We start from the raw sequence: 18,714 nt of genomic DNA, 5'->3' as shown, positions 1-18,714 counted from the left end.
AACACAATCATTTCATTCAATCCTCACACCCATCTCCCAACATAGATACTATCCCATTTTTATAGAAGATAAATTGGATCAGAGATACTAAGTAACTTGCTCACCCTCATCTGCTTAGCTGGGTCTCGGTAACGTTTACTTCAAATTCATTTTAAATCTAAATTCATTTTAAAAAATTTAAAGTAGAAGTTCACTGTTGCCACCCGAGACACTAACCACGGGTTGATGATCGAGGGTGGCTTTTGGTACGTAATGACCACGAAGAGCATGCCACTCTAAGAGGCAGGAGACGAGCCACCCTCCCACTGAGACTCGCGTGTGAGATGTCTGGGGGAGCAGCACCGTTGAGCCCTCTCCAAGGTGGGACGGCTCCCGGCGGGCGCGGCCGCGCGTGCGCACGCCACGGGCGCCCGGCTCCGCCCCGCGCCCACTATTTATTCCCAGAATCCCTCTGTGTCGCACCAGAACGGCTGGATCGTTCCGAGACTGCGGAGGTCGGGCGCGGCGGCGTCAAGATGGCGGCGGCGGCGGTGGCTGCGGCCGCAGCGGCCGCAGCAGCCGCATCTCTTCAGGTGCTGGAGATGGAGAGCATGGAGACGGCCGCCGCCGGTTCGGCAGGGCTGGCCGCCGAAGTCCGAGGCAGCGGCACGGTGGACTTCGGGTCTGGGCCCGGCATATCTGCAATGGAGGCGAGCGGGGGCGATCCGGGCCCGGAGGCCGAGGATTTCGAATGCAGCTCTCACTGCTCGGAGCTGTCTTGGAGGCAGAACGAGCAGAGGCGCCAGGGCCTCTTCTGCGACATTACCTTGTGCTTTGGCGGCGCTGGAGGCCGCGAGTTCCGGGCCCACCGCTCGGTGCTGGCTGCTGCCACTGAGTACTTCACGCCCCTACTCTCGGGCCAGTTCTCGGAGTCCCGCTCGGGCCGGGTGGAGATGCGCAAGTGGAGCTCGGAGCCGGGGCCCGAGCCCGACACGGTGGAAGCCGTTATCGAATACATGTACACCGGGCGCATCCGCGTCAGCACGGGCAGTGTGCACGAGGTGCTGGAGTTGGCCGACAGGTAGGCGGGATGCGGAGGGCCTCGCGCCGGGAGGTGGAGATGTCCCCCACCTCAGGGTCGCATCCAGGGAGGGGACCGGGGAGGCAGTGCTTACGGGTTTCGACCGGAGGGAGCCCCGAGCAAATGCATTTGTTTGATACTTATTGAGCGCCAGCTGTGTGCTGTTGGGTAGCCGCTGCACGGGGTACTGAGGATGCAGCGGCCGGTCTGACGAGGGCGCCCTGCTCTTAGGGAGCTCAGATTCCAGGTGGAGGGACAAAGGCAATGAAAAAGAAAGTCTGCGTGTGATCAGTGCTGTGTTGACATTTAAAAAGGATGAAAGGATAGTGCTTGGGTTGAGGAAAGACCTTTCTGAGGAGGTGACATTAAAACCGACCTCCAAATGACAAGCCCTACCGTGCAAAGATGGGAAATGGACATTCCAGGCAGATAGCGCAAAGGCCTTCTGGCAGGACCCGGTTTGGCTTAAAGAACTAAAGGAAATATCCAGCGGAGCTGGATCTAGTCTGTGAAGGGTGTGTGAAACACATTGAAATAAGAAGTTTGATTTTTTTACTGTGCGATGGGAAGCTGGGTGAAGAAATCTCCTGATTTAATTATTATAAAGGCCGATTCTGCTGCTGTGAGAAATGGACTGTGAGGGGTAGGAATGGATGTTTCAGAGAATGGTTAGGAGGCAGGTGAATGCCATTTTTAGAGTTGTGGAGGAGTCTGTTTTGGCAGTATTGTGTTACAGGTACATTATTTTAACAAGTACCTATTGAGTGCCTGTTAAGCATCAGATCAGACACTGGGTTCTCCGGTGCTGGAAATTCAGTGGTGAACAAAACAGACAAAAGCCCCTTTCCTCGCTGCACTTACCTTAGTAGATGGACAATAAGTAAGTAAAGTAGATAGCAGGGGACACCTGGGTGGCTCAGTGGTTTGAGCCTCTGCCTTCCGCTCAGGTCATGATCCAGGGTCCTGGGATCGAGCCCCATCAGGCTCTCTGCTCAGCAGGGAGCCTGCTTCCTCCTCTCTCTCTCTCTGCTTGCCTCTCTGCCTACTTGTGATTTCTGCCTGTCAAATAAATAAAATCTTAAAAAAATAATAATAAAGTAGATACCATGTCAGATGATTGTTACAGCTTTAATGAAAAGTACAGCATGGTAAGGGCATATAGAAAGTGCTGGTGGAGGGGCGCCTGGGTGGCTCAGTGGGTTAAGCCTCTCTTCGGCTCAGGTCATTGTCTCCGGGTCCTGGGATCGAGCCCCACATCGGGCTCTTTGCTTGGCGGGGAGCCGGCTTCCCCCTCTCTCTCTGCCTGCCTTTCTGCCTACTTGTGATCTCTCTGTCAAATAAATAAAATTTAAAAAAAAAAAAAAGAAAGAAAGAAAGTGCTGGTGGAGAGGAACTGTGTTTTTTAATACATAGAGAATGTCTAATGAAGAAGGCATTTTGCAAAGAACTGAAGGGGATGAGGTGAAGAGTGTTTTAGGTAGGGAACACAGGTTGGAAAGACCATGAGATGGAGCTTATCTGGATGTTAGAGAATAGCAGGCCAGTGTGGCTCCATCAGATAGATGCAGGTGGAGGCGCGTGGGAGAGGCCCCTCAGGGTGGTGATGGGGATGGGTCTAGTTTCCATGGAGCTTGGGTTCCAGAGGGCTTGCAGCTTGCGAAAGGAGTTCTTACTCTGAATGAGTAGGAGATGGAAAGGTTTGGGGGCAAAGGAATGATGCAGTCTGATTTGAAGAATTTTGCTTTGGGGACAGAGGAACAATGCAGTCTGATTTGAAGAATCTGCCATGTTGAAAAAAGGATGGGGTTCCTGGGGCAGAAGCAGAGAGATTAGGAGGTTGGGATGGTGGTAGAGGCTTGAATCAAAAAAAAGTAAAGGTGATTAGCGCTTCAATTCCAGATACGTTTTGAAGGTAGAAGGGACCATTTGCTGATGTGTTTGATGTAGAGTATAAGGGAAAAGACTGCTAGTTTTTTTGATCCAAGCAATTGGTAAGATAGGGTTATTTATTTATTTATTTATTTAGACGTGGAAGAATGTAGGAAAGCAAGTTTGGGAGGAAGATGAGGAGTTTGGTTTTGGCCCAGGGAGTGTCTGAGGAGGCAGGTGGATGGATATAAGAACATTTGGAGCTAGGGATTGGGAGGAATATGGCATATAGATGGTAATTAAAGCCATGGAACTGGATGAAATTACGTAGGGAGAGAGTATAGACAGAGAAGGGGCAAGACTGAGTCCTGGCAGCCACCTGGGTGGCTCAGTGGGTTAAGCCTCTGCCTTCAGCTCAGGTCATGATCCCAGGGTCCTGGGATGTCAGGCTCTCTGCTCAGTGGGGAGCCTGCTTCCTCCTCTCTGCCTGCCTCTCTGCCTACTTGTGATCTTTAAAAAAAAAATATTTTATTTATTTATTTGACAGAGACAGAGATCACAAGTAGGCAGAGAGGCAGGCAGAGAGAGAGGAAGAAGCAGGCTCCCCGCTGAGCAGAGAGCGGGATTTGGGGCTCCATTCCAGGACCCTGGGATCATGACCCAAGCCGAAGGCAGAGGCTTTAACCCACTGAGCCACCCAGGCGCCCCAATAAATAAAATCTTAAAAAAAAAAAAGAGGGGCGCCTGGGTGGCTCAGTGGGTTAAAGCCTCTGCCTTCAGCTCGGGTCATGATCTCAGAGTCCTGGGATCGAGCCCCACGTCGGGCTCTCTGCTCAGCAGGGAGCCTGCTGTCTCTGCCTGCCTCTCTGCCTACTTGTGATCTCTGTCTGTCAATTAAATAAATAAAATCTTTAAAAAAAAGAGATTGCATCCTGGGGTTCCAAAATGTTAAGGAACCAGCAGAGGAGATGGGTCTCAACAGAGTATAGAGGAGAGAGTAGCCTGGCATGTCACCTCTGTCAACCATAATAGATTGTTGGATTTGGCAATAAGAGAGGTCCTTGATCGCATTAACAAGAGCCTATAAAGAGGGTCAGAATAATGATACACATGGAAATATTTGGGGAAGAGTCAGGGGAGGTCCCCCCCTCCAAGATAGGAGATATTTGAGCTTGTTTGTGTGCTGAAAAAAAAAAAAAAAAAAGAATCAGAAGAAGAGGAGAAATTGATGTTATAGAATTGGAGGAATAATTGCAAGAGCAAAGCCCTTAAAACCAAGAAGGGGACAGAACCCGTATTTAAAATGGAAAAGTTGGACTGGGAATGCAGAGTTATAGGATAGACCTGCAGGCAGATTGGGTGGTGGGGAGATGGAGTGTCTGCCTGATTGCTTCTGTTTTCTCAAAGCCCAAGGTTGGGTCATTCATTAGAGGGTGAGGAAGGATGGGGGCAGGTATAGATCTGAAAGAGGGAGGTTTGTTGAATGAAAATGGGTAGAGAAGGGTCATTGGAATCACTCAAGCTATGTTTATGTCTGTTGTGTGGGCTTATTTTTCAAATTTGCCCCTGCTTTGTAGGGGAATTGGAGGTGAGGAGCGAACGCTCCAGGCAGTTTACTTAAAACTCTTAACTTCTCTCCATCTGCTCTAGCAGCTGCCTGGTGTTAGACAGTGTTCTAAGTGTCTTGCAACCATCACATCTAATCTTACCCATCATCTCTGAGGCAACATTCCTCTCCCTACCACCCATATACTGTTGATCATACCTTCCTTCAAGGGTCCTTTCAAGGAAATAACAGGAAGTGTCCAGCACACTGCCCAGAACATGGCAAATGCCTAGTATATGCTAGCTGTTGTTTTCATAGAGCAGTGTTTCCAAACACCCTGTGCAAGGGAGTATGTGTCAGTGAATTTAGGTGAGCACACAGCTCCTCCTCAGCTGCATGCCAAACCACTTTCATACCTTTGTTACTGTTGTTTGAGTTTGCCTTGCCACCCCCCCACCCCCCCACCCCCGCTTTAGAACCCCGCTCAGGCCACACCCTCCCAGCACAACCCCCGACCCCCATTGGCAGCTGCCCAAGGAGAAAACTGGGGAAGAGGAGATTAAAATCTCTGACAGGAGGCTTCCACTGCTGTTCCTTCTGATATTTGAGCAGACATAGTCCCCCAGGAGCCACAGCTCCTGTACCACTTAGTCAAGGCCTAATAAAGTATCTTCCCTGAGACCCTGCCTCATTGAAGAAAAGGCAGGTGATTGACCAGAGATTAGGACAGGAATGGCATAGACAAATTGGGATTGGGATTTGTGCCTTTGCCAATAAAAATAAAGCGTGGGACTATTGCATTTTATTTTTTGTTAAGTTTTTTATTTTAGGGGTGCCTGGGTGGCTCGGTCATTAAGCGTCTGCCTTCAGCTCAGGTCTGGGGGTCTGGGATCGAGCCCCGCATCAGGCTCCCAGCTCAATGGGAAGCCTGCTTCTCCCTCTCCCCCTTCTTGTGTTCCCTCCCTCACTGTCTCTCTCTGTCAAATAAATAAATAAAATCTTTAAAATAAAAAAAGTTTTTTATTTTAATTCCAGTATAGTTAAATACAGTGTTATATTAGTTTCAAGTGTACAGCAGTAATTCAACAATTCTATACGTTACCCAGTGCTCACCATGATAACTGCACTCCCCAATCCCCATCATCCATTTCAACCTCCCCCTTCCCTTTAGTAACCATCTGTTCTTTTTTTTTTTTTTTTAAAGATTTTATTTATTTATTTGACAGAGAGAGACACAGTGGGAGGGAACACAAGCAGGGGGAGTGGGGGGAGAAGCAGGCTTCCTGCTGAGCAGGGAGCCCCATGTGGGGCTTGATCCCAGGATCCCGGGATTCTGGGATCATGACCTGAGCTGAAGGCAGATGCTTAATGACCAAGCCACTCTGGTGCCCCACCATCAGTTCCCTATAGTTAAGGAGTCTGTTTCTTGGTTTCTCTCTCTGCACGTTTGTTTTGTTTCTCAAGTCCTACATATGAGTGAAATTGTATATATTTGTTTTTTTCAGTTGTACTTTATTGAAGGATATGTTCAGGAAACCTTACATTATGAAGAAATCTCCACTGTGTGTGTGTTGTATGTATCATGTATAATTATATATAAACTATATAATACAAATAATTTAAAGTATATCCTATATAGAGATGACTTTATGCTTTTAAATATACTTTTCAGCATAATCCTTTTTTAATTTGGGGAGCTTTGCCTTTTTTTCAGATGTTGGGCATACAGTGAGATAAAGCTTACCATTTTAATTTGTATAATTCAGATGTTCTTAAAATGCAACCACAAAAAATATGCACATTTGAAAATTTCTTTTTCTTGATTTTTAGGTTCCTTTTAATTCGTTTAAAAGAATTTTGTGGAGAATTTCTCAAGAAAAAACTTCATCTCTCCAATTGTGTGGCCATTCATAGCTTAGCTCACATGTATACCTTGAGCCAACTTGCTTTGAAAGCTGCCGATATGATACGGAGAAATTTCCACAAAGTAATTCAGGATGAAGAATTTTATACTTTACCTTTCCATCTCATCCGAGACTGGCTGTCAGACTTAGAAATTACGGTGGATTCCGAGGAGGTTCTCTTTGAAACAGTTCTGAAGTGGGTTCAGAGAAATGCCGAAGAGAGAGAAAGATACTTTGAAGAACTTTTTAAGTTGCTGAGATTGTCCCAGATGAAACCTACTTACCTTACTCGGCATGTCAAACCAGAGAGGCTGGTGGCCAATAATGAAGTTTGCGTCAAGTTAGTGGCCGATGCAGTAGAGAGGCATGCTCTGAGGGCTGAAAACATACAATCTGGTACCTTCCAGCACCCCGCCTCTCATGTCTCATTATTACCTCGCTATGGGCAAAACATGGACGTGATCATGGTTATTGGAGGCGTGTCAGAAGGAGGGGATTATTTAAGTGAATGTGTGGGATATTTTGTCGATGAGGACAGATGGGTAAACCTGCCCCATATTCATAATCACCTTGATGGACATGCTGTAGCAGTAACAGAGTCCTATGTGTATGTTGCTGGATCAATGGAGCCAGGGTTTGCTAAAACTGTGGAAAGATACAACCCAAATTTGAATACATGGGAACATGTTTGTAGTCTGATGACAAGGAAGCATTCTTTTGGCTTAACAGAAGTCAAAGGGAAGCTCTACAGCATTGGAGGACATGGCAACTTTAGTCCTGGCTTTAAAGATGTGACTGTTTATAATCCCGAGCTAGATAAATGGCACAACTTGGAGTCTGCACCAAAGATTCTTCGAGATGTCAAAGCGCTAGCCATTGAAGACCGGTTTGTGTACATCGCTGCCCGCACTCCTGTGGACCGGGACACGGAAGATGGACTAAAAGCTGTGATTACATGCTATGATACAGAGACTCGACAGTGGCAAGATGTGGAATCTTTGCCACTTATTGACAATTACTGTTTTTTCCAAATGTCTGTGGTCAATTCAAACTTTTATCAGACAGCATCATGCTGTCCTAAGAGTTATTCTTTAGAAAATGAAGAGGCAGTAAGAAAAATTGCCAGTCAAGTTTCCGATGAGATCCTTGAAAGCTTACCTCCAGAAGTCCTAAGCATCGAAGGAGCAGCCATCTGCTACTACAAAGATGACGTTTTCATTATCGGAGGCTGGAAAAACAGTGATGATATTGACAAGCAGTATCGGAAGGAAGCCTATCGATACTGTGCAGAAAGAAAGCGGTGGATGCTTCTTCCTCCCATGCCACAGCCGCGTTGTAGAGCCACGGCTTGCCACATAAGAATCCCATACCGGTACTTGCATGGCACACAGAGATATCCTATGCCTCAAAACTTAATGTGGCAGAAGGACCGGATCAGACAGATGCAAGAAATACATCGGCACGCCCTAAACATGCGACGAGTGCCGAGCTCTCAGATCGAATGCTAGGTTCTCTAAAAGGTGCAGCTTGAAAACAGTTGTACCTGTTTCGTGAGGCTGAGGAGACCCAGACTGTTACTTGAAAAAGTATGTCGATAACTTATTTTCTACCTAAACTGATTATTGCCCCATATAAAGGAAATATAGTTAAAAAACTGAAGAATGGGAAACTCGATTTAGTATGTGATAACTTTTGTTGGTTTGTAGTCTTTTTCTGTCTTTGGTTTGTGTAGGATGTGCTAGCTAAATGAGATCTTACTAATGACAAGCGGAAAAACCAGGGATAGTCACTTCGCTGTTTTTCTGCCAACAAGTTAAAACTCCTTTGTCTTAGGGACTTACTGTTTTGAACATGCTTTAAGCAACAGTTTATTTGCACATTTACTTTGATATTCCTTTTGATTTTTTTCCTGAATGGCTGGTTTTGAAAAGGGCAGATTTTATACATTGAGCCCTCATCTGCAGGAGGTGTGTGCAATAGTGAGAACTGAGATTTGAAGGGAAAAGCACAATATTTCAGCAAGATGATTTCAGAATATTTGCATTGGTGTTTCGTTGTATGTGTTTATCTAGAAATTCTGTTGTTTCTTTCTAGAAGAGATGACTGATGAGAAATTTGTGATTGGCTCATTATTTTTTGAATATTTTTCATTTCTTCAGCAACTGTTACAGACTTGGAGCCATTGCTCTGAGATGATGGTAGTTGACAAGAGTATTGATCTTTAGCTGATTGGTTTAATACAGAGGAAGTTATATATGTGAAATTTGTTTCTTGAAGAAGAAAAGTATTGTTCGTATAGACTGAGCAATGAAAGGCATTAAAACATTTAAACACTTTCTTCAGGAGTTGCAGGCTTATTTGAGGATAAATTACTGAGTGTAAATAATGCCTATGACAATCGACACTTAATGCCTTCAATTTTAAATTTTGCTCTGATGTATATTGTATAGAATCCTCATTCCTTTCTAAAAGAAACGTTTTCCAAAATGGGAAGGAAGTGACAATTTAGAGAAATTGGTTAAAGAGAAGCCTTATTGTTTCTCAACCCTGGTTGTTCTCCTATTTTATCTAGTTGCCCTAGACTTTTATTGGAACTTTGACCCTGGAATACCAAATTTAGGTACACAACTATGGCTCTTAAAAATCTATTGCTTTAGTTACCTTTTATTTATTTTATGCATTTTTCGATTCTCGAATGCACTCCGAAGCTTTATATGAATTAGCACTCAGTTAGCTTAGAGGACTCTTGCCCTAATGTGTTGCAAAAGGGGTCCATTATATGTTTCTTGTTTCTTTCAGAATGTCTGTCTCCTTAGACATTCCAGAATGCTGTTCTAGAAGTATTGAATTCCAAGTGCAGTGATTTTTTTTCCCCTAGTCCGTTATAATTAACTTCATTGTATCAAATATCAAAAAAAGCACAACCAGAAATTTTGGCTCTCAGTTTGCTGCAAGACTATTAATATTTAGCCCTTGGACTCTATACCAAGAACTTCCCTGACATTTCTAAATTAGTATTCCTGCCTAGGACAGTTTGTCAATAAATATGTCGGAAATCCGCTTTAAAACCATTTCATTTCAATTGGGGTGGGGTAGTAAACTTCAAGTCTTATTTCTGTATGAAGATATATTATCCTATGCCACATCTACCACTTTATCAATTTCCATTTGTAGTTATTTTGAAAAAAGCCATTTCTGAGAAATGCTAATTCTGAGTTGAAAGAGGTCTGTGCAAATGAGACAGAGAAGCTCACTGAGTGATATTCTCCTCCCTGATAGACTGTGGTAGCTAGTGCTTCCTTTTCTTGGTGGTGGTGAAATAATTTAGTAGCTCACTACAGTGGCAGTTTCTCTCTAAAAGGTGTGATTTAAGGTTTTTGGATCTTATCTCAGAGTTGTCTTCTGAGACATTGTTACCAAGTTATTTGGGGGGTGGTCTTTCTTCAGGGGATGTGACAAGTTTTAACTCCTCTAAGATTTAGGTATAATCTGGTTTTGAACACTTGATTGAAACTGTTGTTTTTTTAACTCAGCAGGCTGCCTAGGCCATGGCTGAAAAGAAGGGGTAAGTCCTTCCTTGCATGATGTGTGCAGGTTTTCCTGACAACTGGATTTCTAATTTTCAGATTTGAATTCACATGTGTGACTTCACATCAATAACTTGTGTTTCTGAAATATCCTAACTAACTTGTTAATAAGGAAGGAAACCAGATTTGCTTAAATCTGTTCAAGGCTGACATTCTGGAATCTAAACTGGAAATAACTTCCAGAGTATTTAGAAAGGTTCTGACTATGATCACAAGCCTAAAATGGCTCTTGGGGAAAGAAGTTTCCTTTTTGATGAAAACTTAAAGAATGCGTTTGGTAATTTAAGCAGTTAAAAATATAGCTTTAAAAAGGACAGCTTAACACATATTCAGCAGACCTTATGTGCTCGTTGTTGCTTTTGTTTTTGTTTTGTGGAAGGAAAAAAGAGGAATTGATTATACCAAAAAGTAATACCTATATATAATTTTGAGTGCTACTTCTATCTTAGAATGGATATTCCTTAACTATACCTACCCCACCATGGTTTTAACAAAACAAATCTGTGGTATGTATTGAGAATGTCAGTCGTGAGCTTAGTGTTTAAGTAATACCTCTCACTTGCAGTTTGCATGATTTATCTTGTATATCTTGATATCCAACTTTGCTTTTGCTATGCCAATTCAAAAATATTTTGCTAACAAATCTCAATTCATTGACTTCATGATGAAGTTTTGTTTTGGTCACTCAGTTTTATATAGTATTGTTGGGACCAAAAACTTTTAAAATACTGACTTTTATATATAGAGAGAGAGAAAACAGAGGTTTGAAGTTGGAAAGATAGTGTTTATCAAAGATTTGTGTGCTTTGTTTTTTAAACTCTTCAGGCTGCTGGTAAGGCAGTTTCTAGGGCACACTCTTTTCCTCTTTGCTTCTTGACTAGTGTAGCACGTGCTGTGTTTTAAATACTTCATTCTCTGCTTCATATTGTTCTAATAAGACACTATTCTGTAGGTAGACAAGCTAAATTGTATTATTTTAGTTACTTGGCCTAACAAGCATAACTAAAGGGACTTTTTTTTTGTACTTTCATCTAATTAAACTTAAATAAAAAGGGCATATTGGCCACACTTCCTGTCTTTTGAAAGTCCACAGAATTGTGAAGCAAGGCCTCTGCCTTCACTAGAAAAATAGGGTATTTATAGGTTGCCATTTAACTGTAGAATATTTGAGAAGCAGTTCAGTCTCTCCTTTAATTTTCAAACATTTTGGCGCGGCCCACCACTCCGGTTTGTCGCTTTCTTGAGAATAGTCCCATTTTTGTTGCTGTTATGATGCCTATATTATAACGTGTTCTGGTCATTGGAAACAAAACAGCTCATAGTTGAGTGAGTAATACAATAACAGTAACATAATGTAGTAGTCATCTTGCTTCAAGGAATTTAATTAGATAGCCAAATAATGGCTTTGTTGATTACCTTGGTAGGGCTTTTGTCTTACTCTCTGAGCATCACTACGAATGTCTGACATTGAAGCACATACAGTAGAGCACTTGTTGTGAACTTAATCCTCCTGCATAATAATGCACTTGTGAAAAATTAGGTTTGCTTGATGTTTGAAGATTATCATCCATGTGCTAGGGCTCATTGAGTTATTTGTAAAATACATACTTAGTTCAAGTTGGTACACCGTGAGTTTTTTGGGCTATCAGTATACTGAAAATATAATCTTGGCTCTCTCCCTTTAAGTCAGAGGAGATGTAGAATTTAGGATGCTTTGAGACATTATATTGTAAAATAGCTTGTTTTATGTTCCTAAATCTATCTTGTTCTGTGTTGAAGCTATTAATTGTCTCAATGTAAGTTTTAAATAAACATATTTCTTTAGAGCTGGTTTGCACTGTGTGATTTTTCTTTTTTAATGATGCACTGTTGGTTGTAAATGCTTTCTTCCTTCCCTCTTACTCCCTCGTTCATCCAACCCTTGGCTCCCTTAAGTTGAACATTTCCGAGTACTCTTACAAGTTTGAACACTGTATTTATTTAAAAAAAGAAGTAATTCTTATTGCTTAGACTTTTTATTAGCTAAATGAAGAAGCTCATACAGGTAGGGTACTTGTCGAAGCAGAGTACTTTACTTCATCTCGCAGTGCTAATCCTGTGAAGTTGTCCCGTCTAGCCGCATATTCCCCGACGTTGGCCAGACCCGGCACCACACAGCAGCTCAGAGCGCTGCGGTAGATGCTCATGTCATGGGCGTCATACCACTCGTCCGTCTTTTCGTCATAGCACTCCACATTAAAAGTGGTAGTGAAGCCATTAAAGCCGCCCACCACAAATAAGAGGTCGTCTACCACCTCGATACCAAAATTGCTACGAGGATTAAACATAGTGGGGATTGTGCGCCAAGTATTAGCCACTGGGCTGTAGGCTTCTGCACTCCTAAGTCGATTTGCTCCATCAAAGCCACCTACCTATGGACAGCAAGGGAAACACGGTTGACTGTTAGCCATGGCTTCTGTGCACAGAGGAAGAGCCCACCATTGGGGGTGGGGGCGGGGAACCAGTGATTTCATACCTCCCTCTTTCCACTATTTTCCACAGGGAAAAAATGCTTTTCAAATGCTTACCAGCAGTGTAAACCTATTTGCGAACAAAAAAGCTAGGGTTATCGTTTTGGTGTGATACGATATAAACTCACCGCATATACATGCTCTCCATAAGCAATTACGCCTATTCCACTCCTCCTGCTTCTCATGGGTGCTATAACTGTCCACTGATTACTCTCAGTGTTGTACACTTCGGCTGTGAACAGACACTCGTTTCCGTTAAAACCGCCACATATGTAGACCTGTGTGGAGAAAGGCGCAAGGTTACTGAAATCGTCCCCACTGGGGAGTGGAAAGAAAAGGTGTGTATGTGGCGGTGATGAGGGGAACCCTTCTGATGCCAGCCTGTACGATCACTCTTTCTCCTGTGTGTGCATACATCGCTTTTTAATGAGTAAAATGTTAAAGGATAGTTACAAAGGGCCACTTTGTCGTTTGAGGACGGAGTTAGTCCTGCAAAGTGAGTGTTGCCTCTTCTATTTTCCACCCGCCCTCCCCCGAAAACAAAGAAGAGCATTACTTCTGGACGTGTTCTCCGCCCCCCCCCCAGTCCTACCTTCCCGTAGAGTGTTGTGGCACTCGCGTCACTCCTCTGCTCGTGCATAGGGGCGATGAGCGTCCACTGGTTGGTCTCGGGCTCGTAACGTTCAGCAGTGTTCAGACGCACATAGCCGTCAAATCCTCCCATGGCGTAAATAAAATTGCTGAGGACTGTCACGCTGACGTAGCAACGTCGGGAGTGCATCGGGGCCACCTGATGCCACGTTTTCTTGACCGGGTCAAAACGCTTAACGCTATTGAAATAGTCTACACTATCGAACCCCCCAATGATATAAACGTAGCCTTTCAAATAGGCTGCCCCGTGGTAGGCACGGGGACTCTCTTCCTCACAAGTGACATTCACCCATCTGTCTGCCCGAGCATCGTATGCCTCAATGGCATTGGTGGGGCTCCCACCACTCCAGCCACCAATTGCAAATAGGATGGCATAGGGCAGGCGGGGCCTGGTGAGTGGGTTGGTAAAGTCAGAATTAGAGGGTCCATTCATGTTGAGGTCATACATGGCCTTTAGGGCATTGATGATGACTGGCTTGCATTCCTCACTGTCTTTGACATAGTCGTTCATCTTCACATTGTTCATGAAGTACTCAGCATGCATTAGGGCCAGGCGAACCTAAGAAAGAAATACAGAAAGTGAGATGAGGTGAGGCTATCTGGAAAACCCATCTCCATATCTCCCTGCTTACAGTCTGCCTTTGCGTGGCAGCAGGGTCATATTTTGTGTTTGAAACTTACAGCTCACAGTTTTGCGGAGGTGGTATACATATGGATGCTGAGAATGAGCTAGATAGAAGGGACCTCAAATGATCACAGAGCTAGCCCCTTCCTGGGCTCCTGGGCAGTACTATCAGACCAGAGAAAGCTGTGGTGGTTGTTCAGTCATTGAACATCTATGTTTTCTCTGTATAAAATAACACAGATTAGCACCAAATGGCTGTAATTGTATATAATACAGTTTGGTGTCTATCCCACTTCTACCTGGGGTTTGGGGAAACTCACAGAATAAAAATGGGTGAAAGGAAGGCCCTTTAGAATTCTTTTGAAGGCCTTGCCATCTCCTTCCCCCACTGCCAGGGAGAACTTTGGTCAAAGAATATAAATGAGGTAGAAGAAGCTAGCAATGTCAAGAAAGAAAAAAAAAACCCTGCAAAATTCCACAGAATAGTAGCCTTCTATATAAGTGTATGTGAATACAGCCCCAGAATCTGCCGAACAGCTAAATGTGGCTCTTCGCACAGTCCCTCCGGGATAAATGAACCAAACATGAGCAACTAAGCATCCCACAAAAAATAACTAAACTTGACCTTGGGAAGCAAAACTGAAATATGCTGCTTCCTATTTTGGGGGTCATGAGAAATCCATTTTAAAATGGCCTCAAATACAGCATCTTCTTGTTTGACGTTGAGCTCATCTTTCTCAATGATATCCTTCAGTTCAGTGACTGAGAGCTCTAAAAACTCGGCCGAGACTTTCACCATCTCCTCAAAGTTGTGCAGTATAAACATGTAGGCCTTCTGCCTCAGCTCGGGACAGTAGTAGTAGTCCGTGAACTTGCAGATGCCGATACAGTTATCCAAACACAGCTCCGACTTGAGGAACTCACAGCAACCCCTGACAATACCCATGATGTTAAATTGGTCTGCAGCAGCCAGCAGCTTCTCCACATTGTCCGGTGTGATAGGGACGGTCCGGGTGTATGCATATTCAATAATTAGCTTCATCATGTCAGGGGAAATGCCAGGAATGTTGTATACCTTCTTTTCAGTGTTGTTCCAGCCACTTGTAAACAAAGCTCTGGAAAAAAGAAAGAAACTAGCAGCCACTGAAATATTTCTCTCCAGTTTAACAGGTTCTCCTCCCACTGTCTTTCGTCGAGGAGAGTTTGGACATTGCCCAAACAGTGCACAGTGAGTATGTTAGAAATAAATTGGCGTGAGGAAGGGGAGGGGGCGGGCAGACTCTGCATCTTATACAGTGGGCAAGAGAACCTTACCAAGAACTTTGACTTTGGTCACTCTCCTTATCCTCATGAAAACTAGAACTTTTCCCTATTTTGTGGGTGGAAAAATTAGGATCTAGAGCCGGGAATAAGACCTAGAGCCAGGAATAAGACCTAGATGTCTTCTATCTCAATCTGGCTTAAGAAAATTAAACTTGAGGGGCGCCTGGGTGGCTCAGTGGGTTAAAGCCTCTGCCTTCAGCTCAGGTCATGATCCCGGGGTCCTGGGATCGAGCCCCGCATTGGGCTCTCTGCTCGGCAGGGAGCCTGCTTCCTCCTCTCTCTCTGCCTGCCTCTCTGCCTACTTGTGGTCTTTGTCTGTCAAATAAATAAATAAAATCTTAAAAAAAAAAAGAAAATTAAACTTGAGCCAGATGGTCTTTTTTTTTTTTTTTTTAAAGATTTTATTTATTTATTTGATAGAGATCACAAGTAAGCAGAGAGGCAGGTAGAGAGAGAGGAGGAAGCAGGCTCCCCACTGAGCAGAGAGCCCGATGTGGGGCTCGATCCCAGGACCCTGAAATCATGACCTGAGCCGAAGGCAGAGGCCTAACTCACTGAGCCACCCAGGCGCCCTGAGCCAGATGGTCTTTTAATAAGTACCGTTCAACCAGCACACACCCAGAATCTGATCACTCCTCACCTCTGACTGCTACCTCCTTGGTCCAAGCCCCCACCATCTCCAGCCTGGATGATTGGGAGTAACCCTCTAATGGATGCCCCTGCTTCTGCCCTTGATGCTGCCAGGGCTTACAGTCATACCCCAACCACCTTATGAGTTTATGTACCCTTCCACCCAAAACCTTCTGCTGACATCCATTCTTGCTCAGAGTAGAATACAAAGTGCTTGCCAGGGAGTACAAAAGTCCTCAGATCTAGACCAGTAATACCTCTCTGGCCACTTCCTCCCACTGTCCCCCTCATTCCATTCCAGTCCCACCAGCCTTGCTTTCCTTGAATACACCAGAGGTGTTTCATTTTTGGTCCTTTTGTACCTGCAGTCGTCTCTGCCTGGAAGGCTCCCCACTGCAGATCTCCGTATCTCACTCCCACATCCCCCTTAAAGTCTTTGCTCAAATATCACTTTGTCAACAAACCATCCTATATAAAATCACCACCTTTCTATTTAAAATCTCCCTACCTGGGGCGCCTGGGTGGCTCAGTTGGTTAAGCATCTGCCTTCTGATCAGGTCATGATCCCGGGGTCCTGGGATTGAGTCCTGCATAGGGCTCTCTGCTCAGAGGGGAGTCTGCTTCTCCCTTTGCCTGCCCCCAACCCCGCTTGTGTGTGTGCTCTCTCTCTCATAAATAAAATCCTTAAAAATAAATAAAATCTCCCTACCTTCCTTTTTTCCACCTAGCACTTGCGATCTGCTATTTTTTTATTTATTGAATGCCTATTCCTCCTACTAGAAGGTAAACTTCATGAGAAAACAAATGTTTATCTCTTTACTCAGTGTTTCATTTCTAGTACCCCAATAGTGCCTGTCATAAAATAGGCACTCAATAAATAATTATTGACAGTGTGCTATTCCAGAACTATTTATTGGGCTTCTACTGTAGAGCTACATACTTTTTTAGGTGTTCAACAAGACAGAAGAAACTGCCCTGACAAGTTTTTCCTCTTTTTTTCCAGGTGGTTTAAGAGAATATGGGCTTGGAAATGAGATTCTTCCCTGGAGCAGGGGTCTGCAAACCTACAGCCTCTGGGCCAGATTTGGTCCACCTCTTATTTTTGTACCACCTACAAGCTAAGAATGTTTTCTACTTTTTAAAAAATTTTTTAAATTATTTATTTATTTATTTTTAAAGATTTTATTTATTTATTTGACAGAGATCACAAGTAGGCAGAGAGAGGCAGACAGAGAGAGAGGAAGGGAAGCAGGCTCCCTGCTGAGCAGAGAGCCCTATGCGGGGCCTGATCCCAGGATCCTGGGATCATGACCTGAGCCGAAGGCAGAGGCTTTAACCCACTGAGCCACCCAGGAGCCCCCCATTTTTCTTTAAAGAGAGAGAGTTGGGGTGGGGTGGGGTTGGGGGGCAGGAACAGAGGGAGAGGGAGAGAATCTTAAGCAGGCTCCATGCCTAACTTGGAGCCCAACACGGGACTTGATCTCAGGCCCCTGAGATCATGACCTGAGCTGAAATCAAGAAGTTTAACCACTTAACTGACTGAGCCACCCAGACACCCATTTTTTACATTTTTAAGTGGGGAGGTTTTGCAGCACCTGGAAATTATAATAAATTCAAATTTCAGCATCCATAAATCATTTTTATTGGAACACGGCCATGCCCTCTCATTTAGTATTGTCTATGGCTGCTTTCCCACTGTAAAGGCAGAGGACAGTCATTGTGACAGAGGCTGTATGGCCAGTAAGGCTTAAAATATTCACTACCTGGTCTTTTGTAGACCCTGTTGTAGGTCTAGATGAAATGAGAGTTTTTAGCAACAGTTGGAACACATGTATCATGTTCATTGGAACTGAGCACTCACATTTTCAGCTCATGAACAAAATAGCTCTGCCGCTTCCTGGGTCCCAGTGCTTATGGCCCAAACTCCCTTTATCTTCTGACAAACACTTCCTTGGGCCTTCCCGCAGCCTCCTTCCCATCTGCTCAATCCTTGTCAATTCATCACCCTGTTTGAGATAGTCTCTACTGGGATGGGGGCACAAGGGTGGGCAGCACTGTCCTCTAGGTTTAAGTGGGAAATCCAGGATGGGGGTCCAACCTTCCCAAAGGTTAGTTTGGGTGAGAATCAAAGGAAAAAAGCACCTGGCCCACTAAGAGTTGGCTGAAATCCAGTTGGAAAGCAGAGAGGCGGCTCCGGCCCTAGTCGTGCCTCTTCAGAAGACAAAGGAGCCAGGCTAGGGGAGCCCAGAATTTTGACAGCGTCCCTAACTTAAGATGATGGGGTGGGATACATGAAATGAACCAAAATGTCTCAGAATGAGCCCAAGTCCCCCTTTGGCTTAGTTTTGCAACCCTGTTATACCTAAAGTAGGAACTGCAGCTACAGAGGATGTTCTTGTGGGCATTGAACTCAAAGCCATTGACCTTGATGACCACGTCGCAGAGCTTGCCCTCTAGCCTAAGCTCGTTGAAGATCTCACAGGTCATCGCACTCATCTTCCTCTCCATGTGAGGCTGGTGGAAACGTGTGGAGGCCGCCGCGCTCTCCATCTCCATGGCACCCTGGGACCAGCGGAGAGAGGCTGCTCTCCTAGGGTGTTGGGGAGGGTTGTGGGGGGCCCCTTTAGCCTGCTGTCGCTCCTTTTCCCTACTACATCTTTCATATAGGGCCCATCAGGCAGCCCAAGTTCCAGAATCCTGGGCCCGCAGTGAGATCACTCTCAGGATTGTGGCCTCAGGTTCTGGAACTCTCTCCTGTCTCTGTCCTCCTTCCTTCCCCCCTCCCCCACCATTCAGGCTGAAGACCACCCCACACCTTCCAAGCCCTTGAATCTGGAGCAGGACTGTGACCACCAACGCCATATAAGAGTTTTTATCCATTCTAGCTCCTGTTGCCCACTTCAGATGCTCAGCTCTGTGTCTGTGTAGCATCATCTAGACCTTCCACTGCTGGGCACTTGGCTCCCCAGATACTGAATTCAAGGAAACCAAGTCAGAGGAGGCAGAAGG

At 44.7% G+C, this 18,714-nt stretch overlaps 2 protein-coding genes across 2 annotated transcripts; one reads left to right on the top strand and one right to left on the bottom strand.

The window, feature by feature from the left end:
- Nucleotides 1-515: 515 nt before the first annotated feature.
- On the top strand, nt 516-10,452 carry LOC111151724 (kelch like family member 11). Its single transcript, XM_022509888.1, has 2 exons — nt 516-1,060; nt 6,306-10,452. The coding sequence occupies exons 1-2, from the start codon at nt 516-518 to the stop codon at nt 7,885-7,887; spliced, it is 2,127 nt and encodes a 708-aa protein (XP_022365596.1). The 3' UTR covers nt 7,888-10,452.
- Nucleotides 10,453-11,921: 1,469 nt separating this feature from the next.
- LOC111151551 (kelch like family member 10) lies at nt 11,922-18,374 on the bottom strand. Its single transcript, XM_022509615.1, has 5 exons — nt 18,068-18,374; nt 14,378-14,867; nt 13,069-13,686; nt 12,605-12,754; nt 11,922-12,377 (listed from the first exon to the last, which is right to left on the bottom strand). The coding sequence occupies exons 1-5, from the start codon at nt 18,259-18,261 to the stop codon at nt 12,003-12,005; spliced, it is 1,827 nt and encodes a 608-aa protein (XP_022365323.1). The 5' UTR covers nt 18,262-18,374; the 3' UTR covers nt 11,922-12,002.
- Nucleotides 18,375-18,714: the final 340 nt, after the last annotated feature.

Source organism: Enhydra lutris, unplaced genomic scaffold (assembly GCF_002288905.1).
Source record: "Enhydra lutris kenyoni isolate GAN:26980312 unplaced genomic scaffold, ASM228890v2 scaffoldscaffold26, whole genome shotgun sequence".
Classification (NCBI taxonomy): Eukaryota; Metazoa; Chordata; class Mammalia; order Carnivora; family Mustelidae; genus Enhydra; species Enhydra lutris.
Note: the sequence above shows the minus strand (reverse complement) of the source record. Positions and strands in the feature narration are given on the sequence as shown.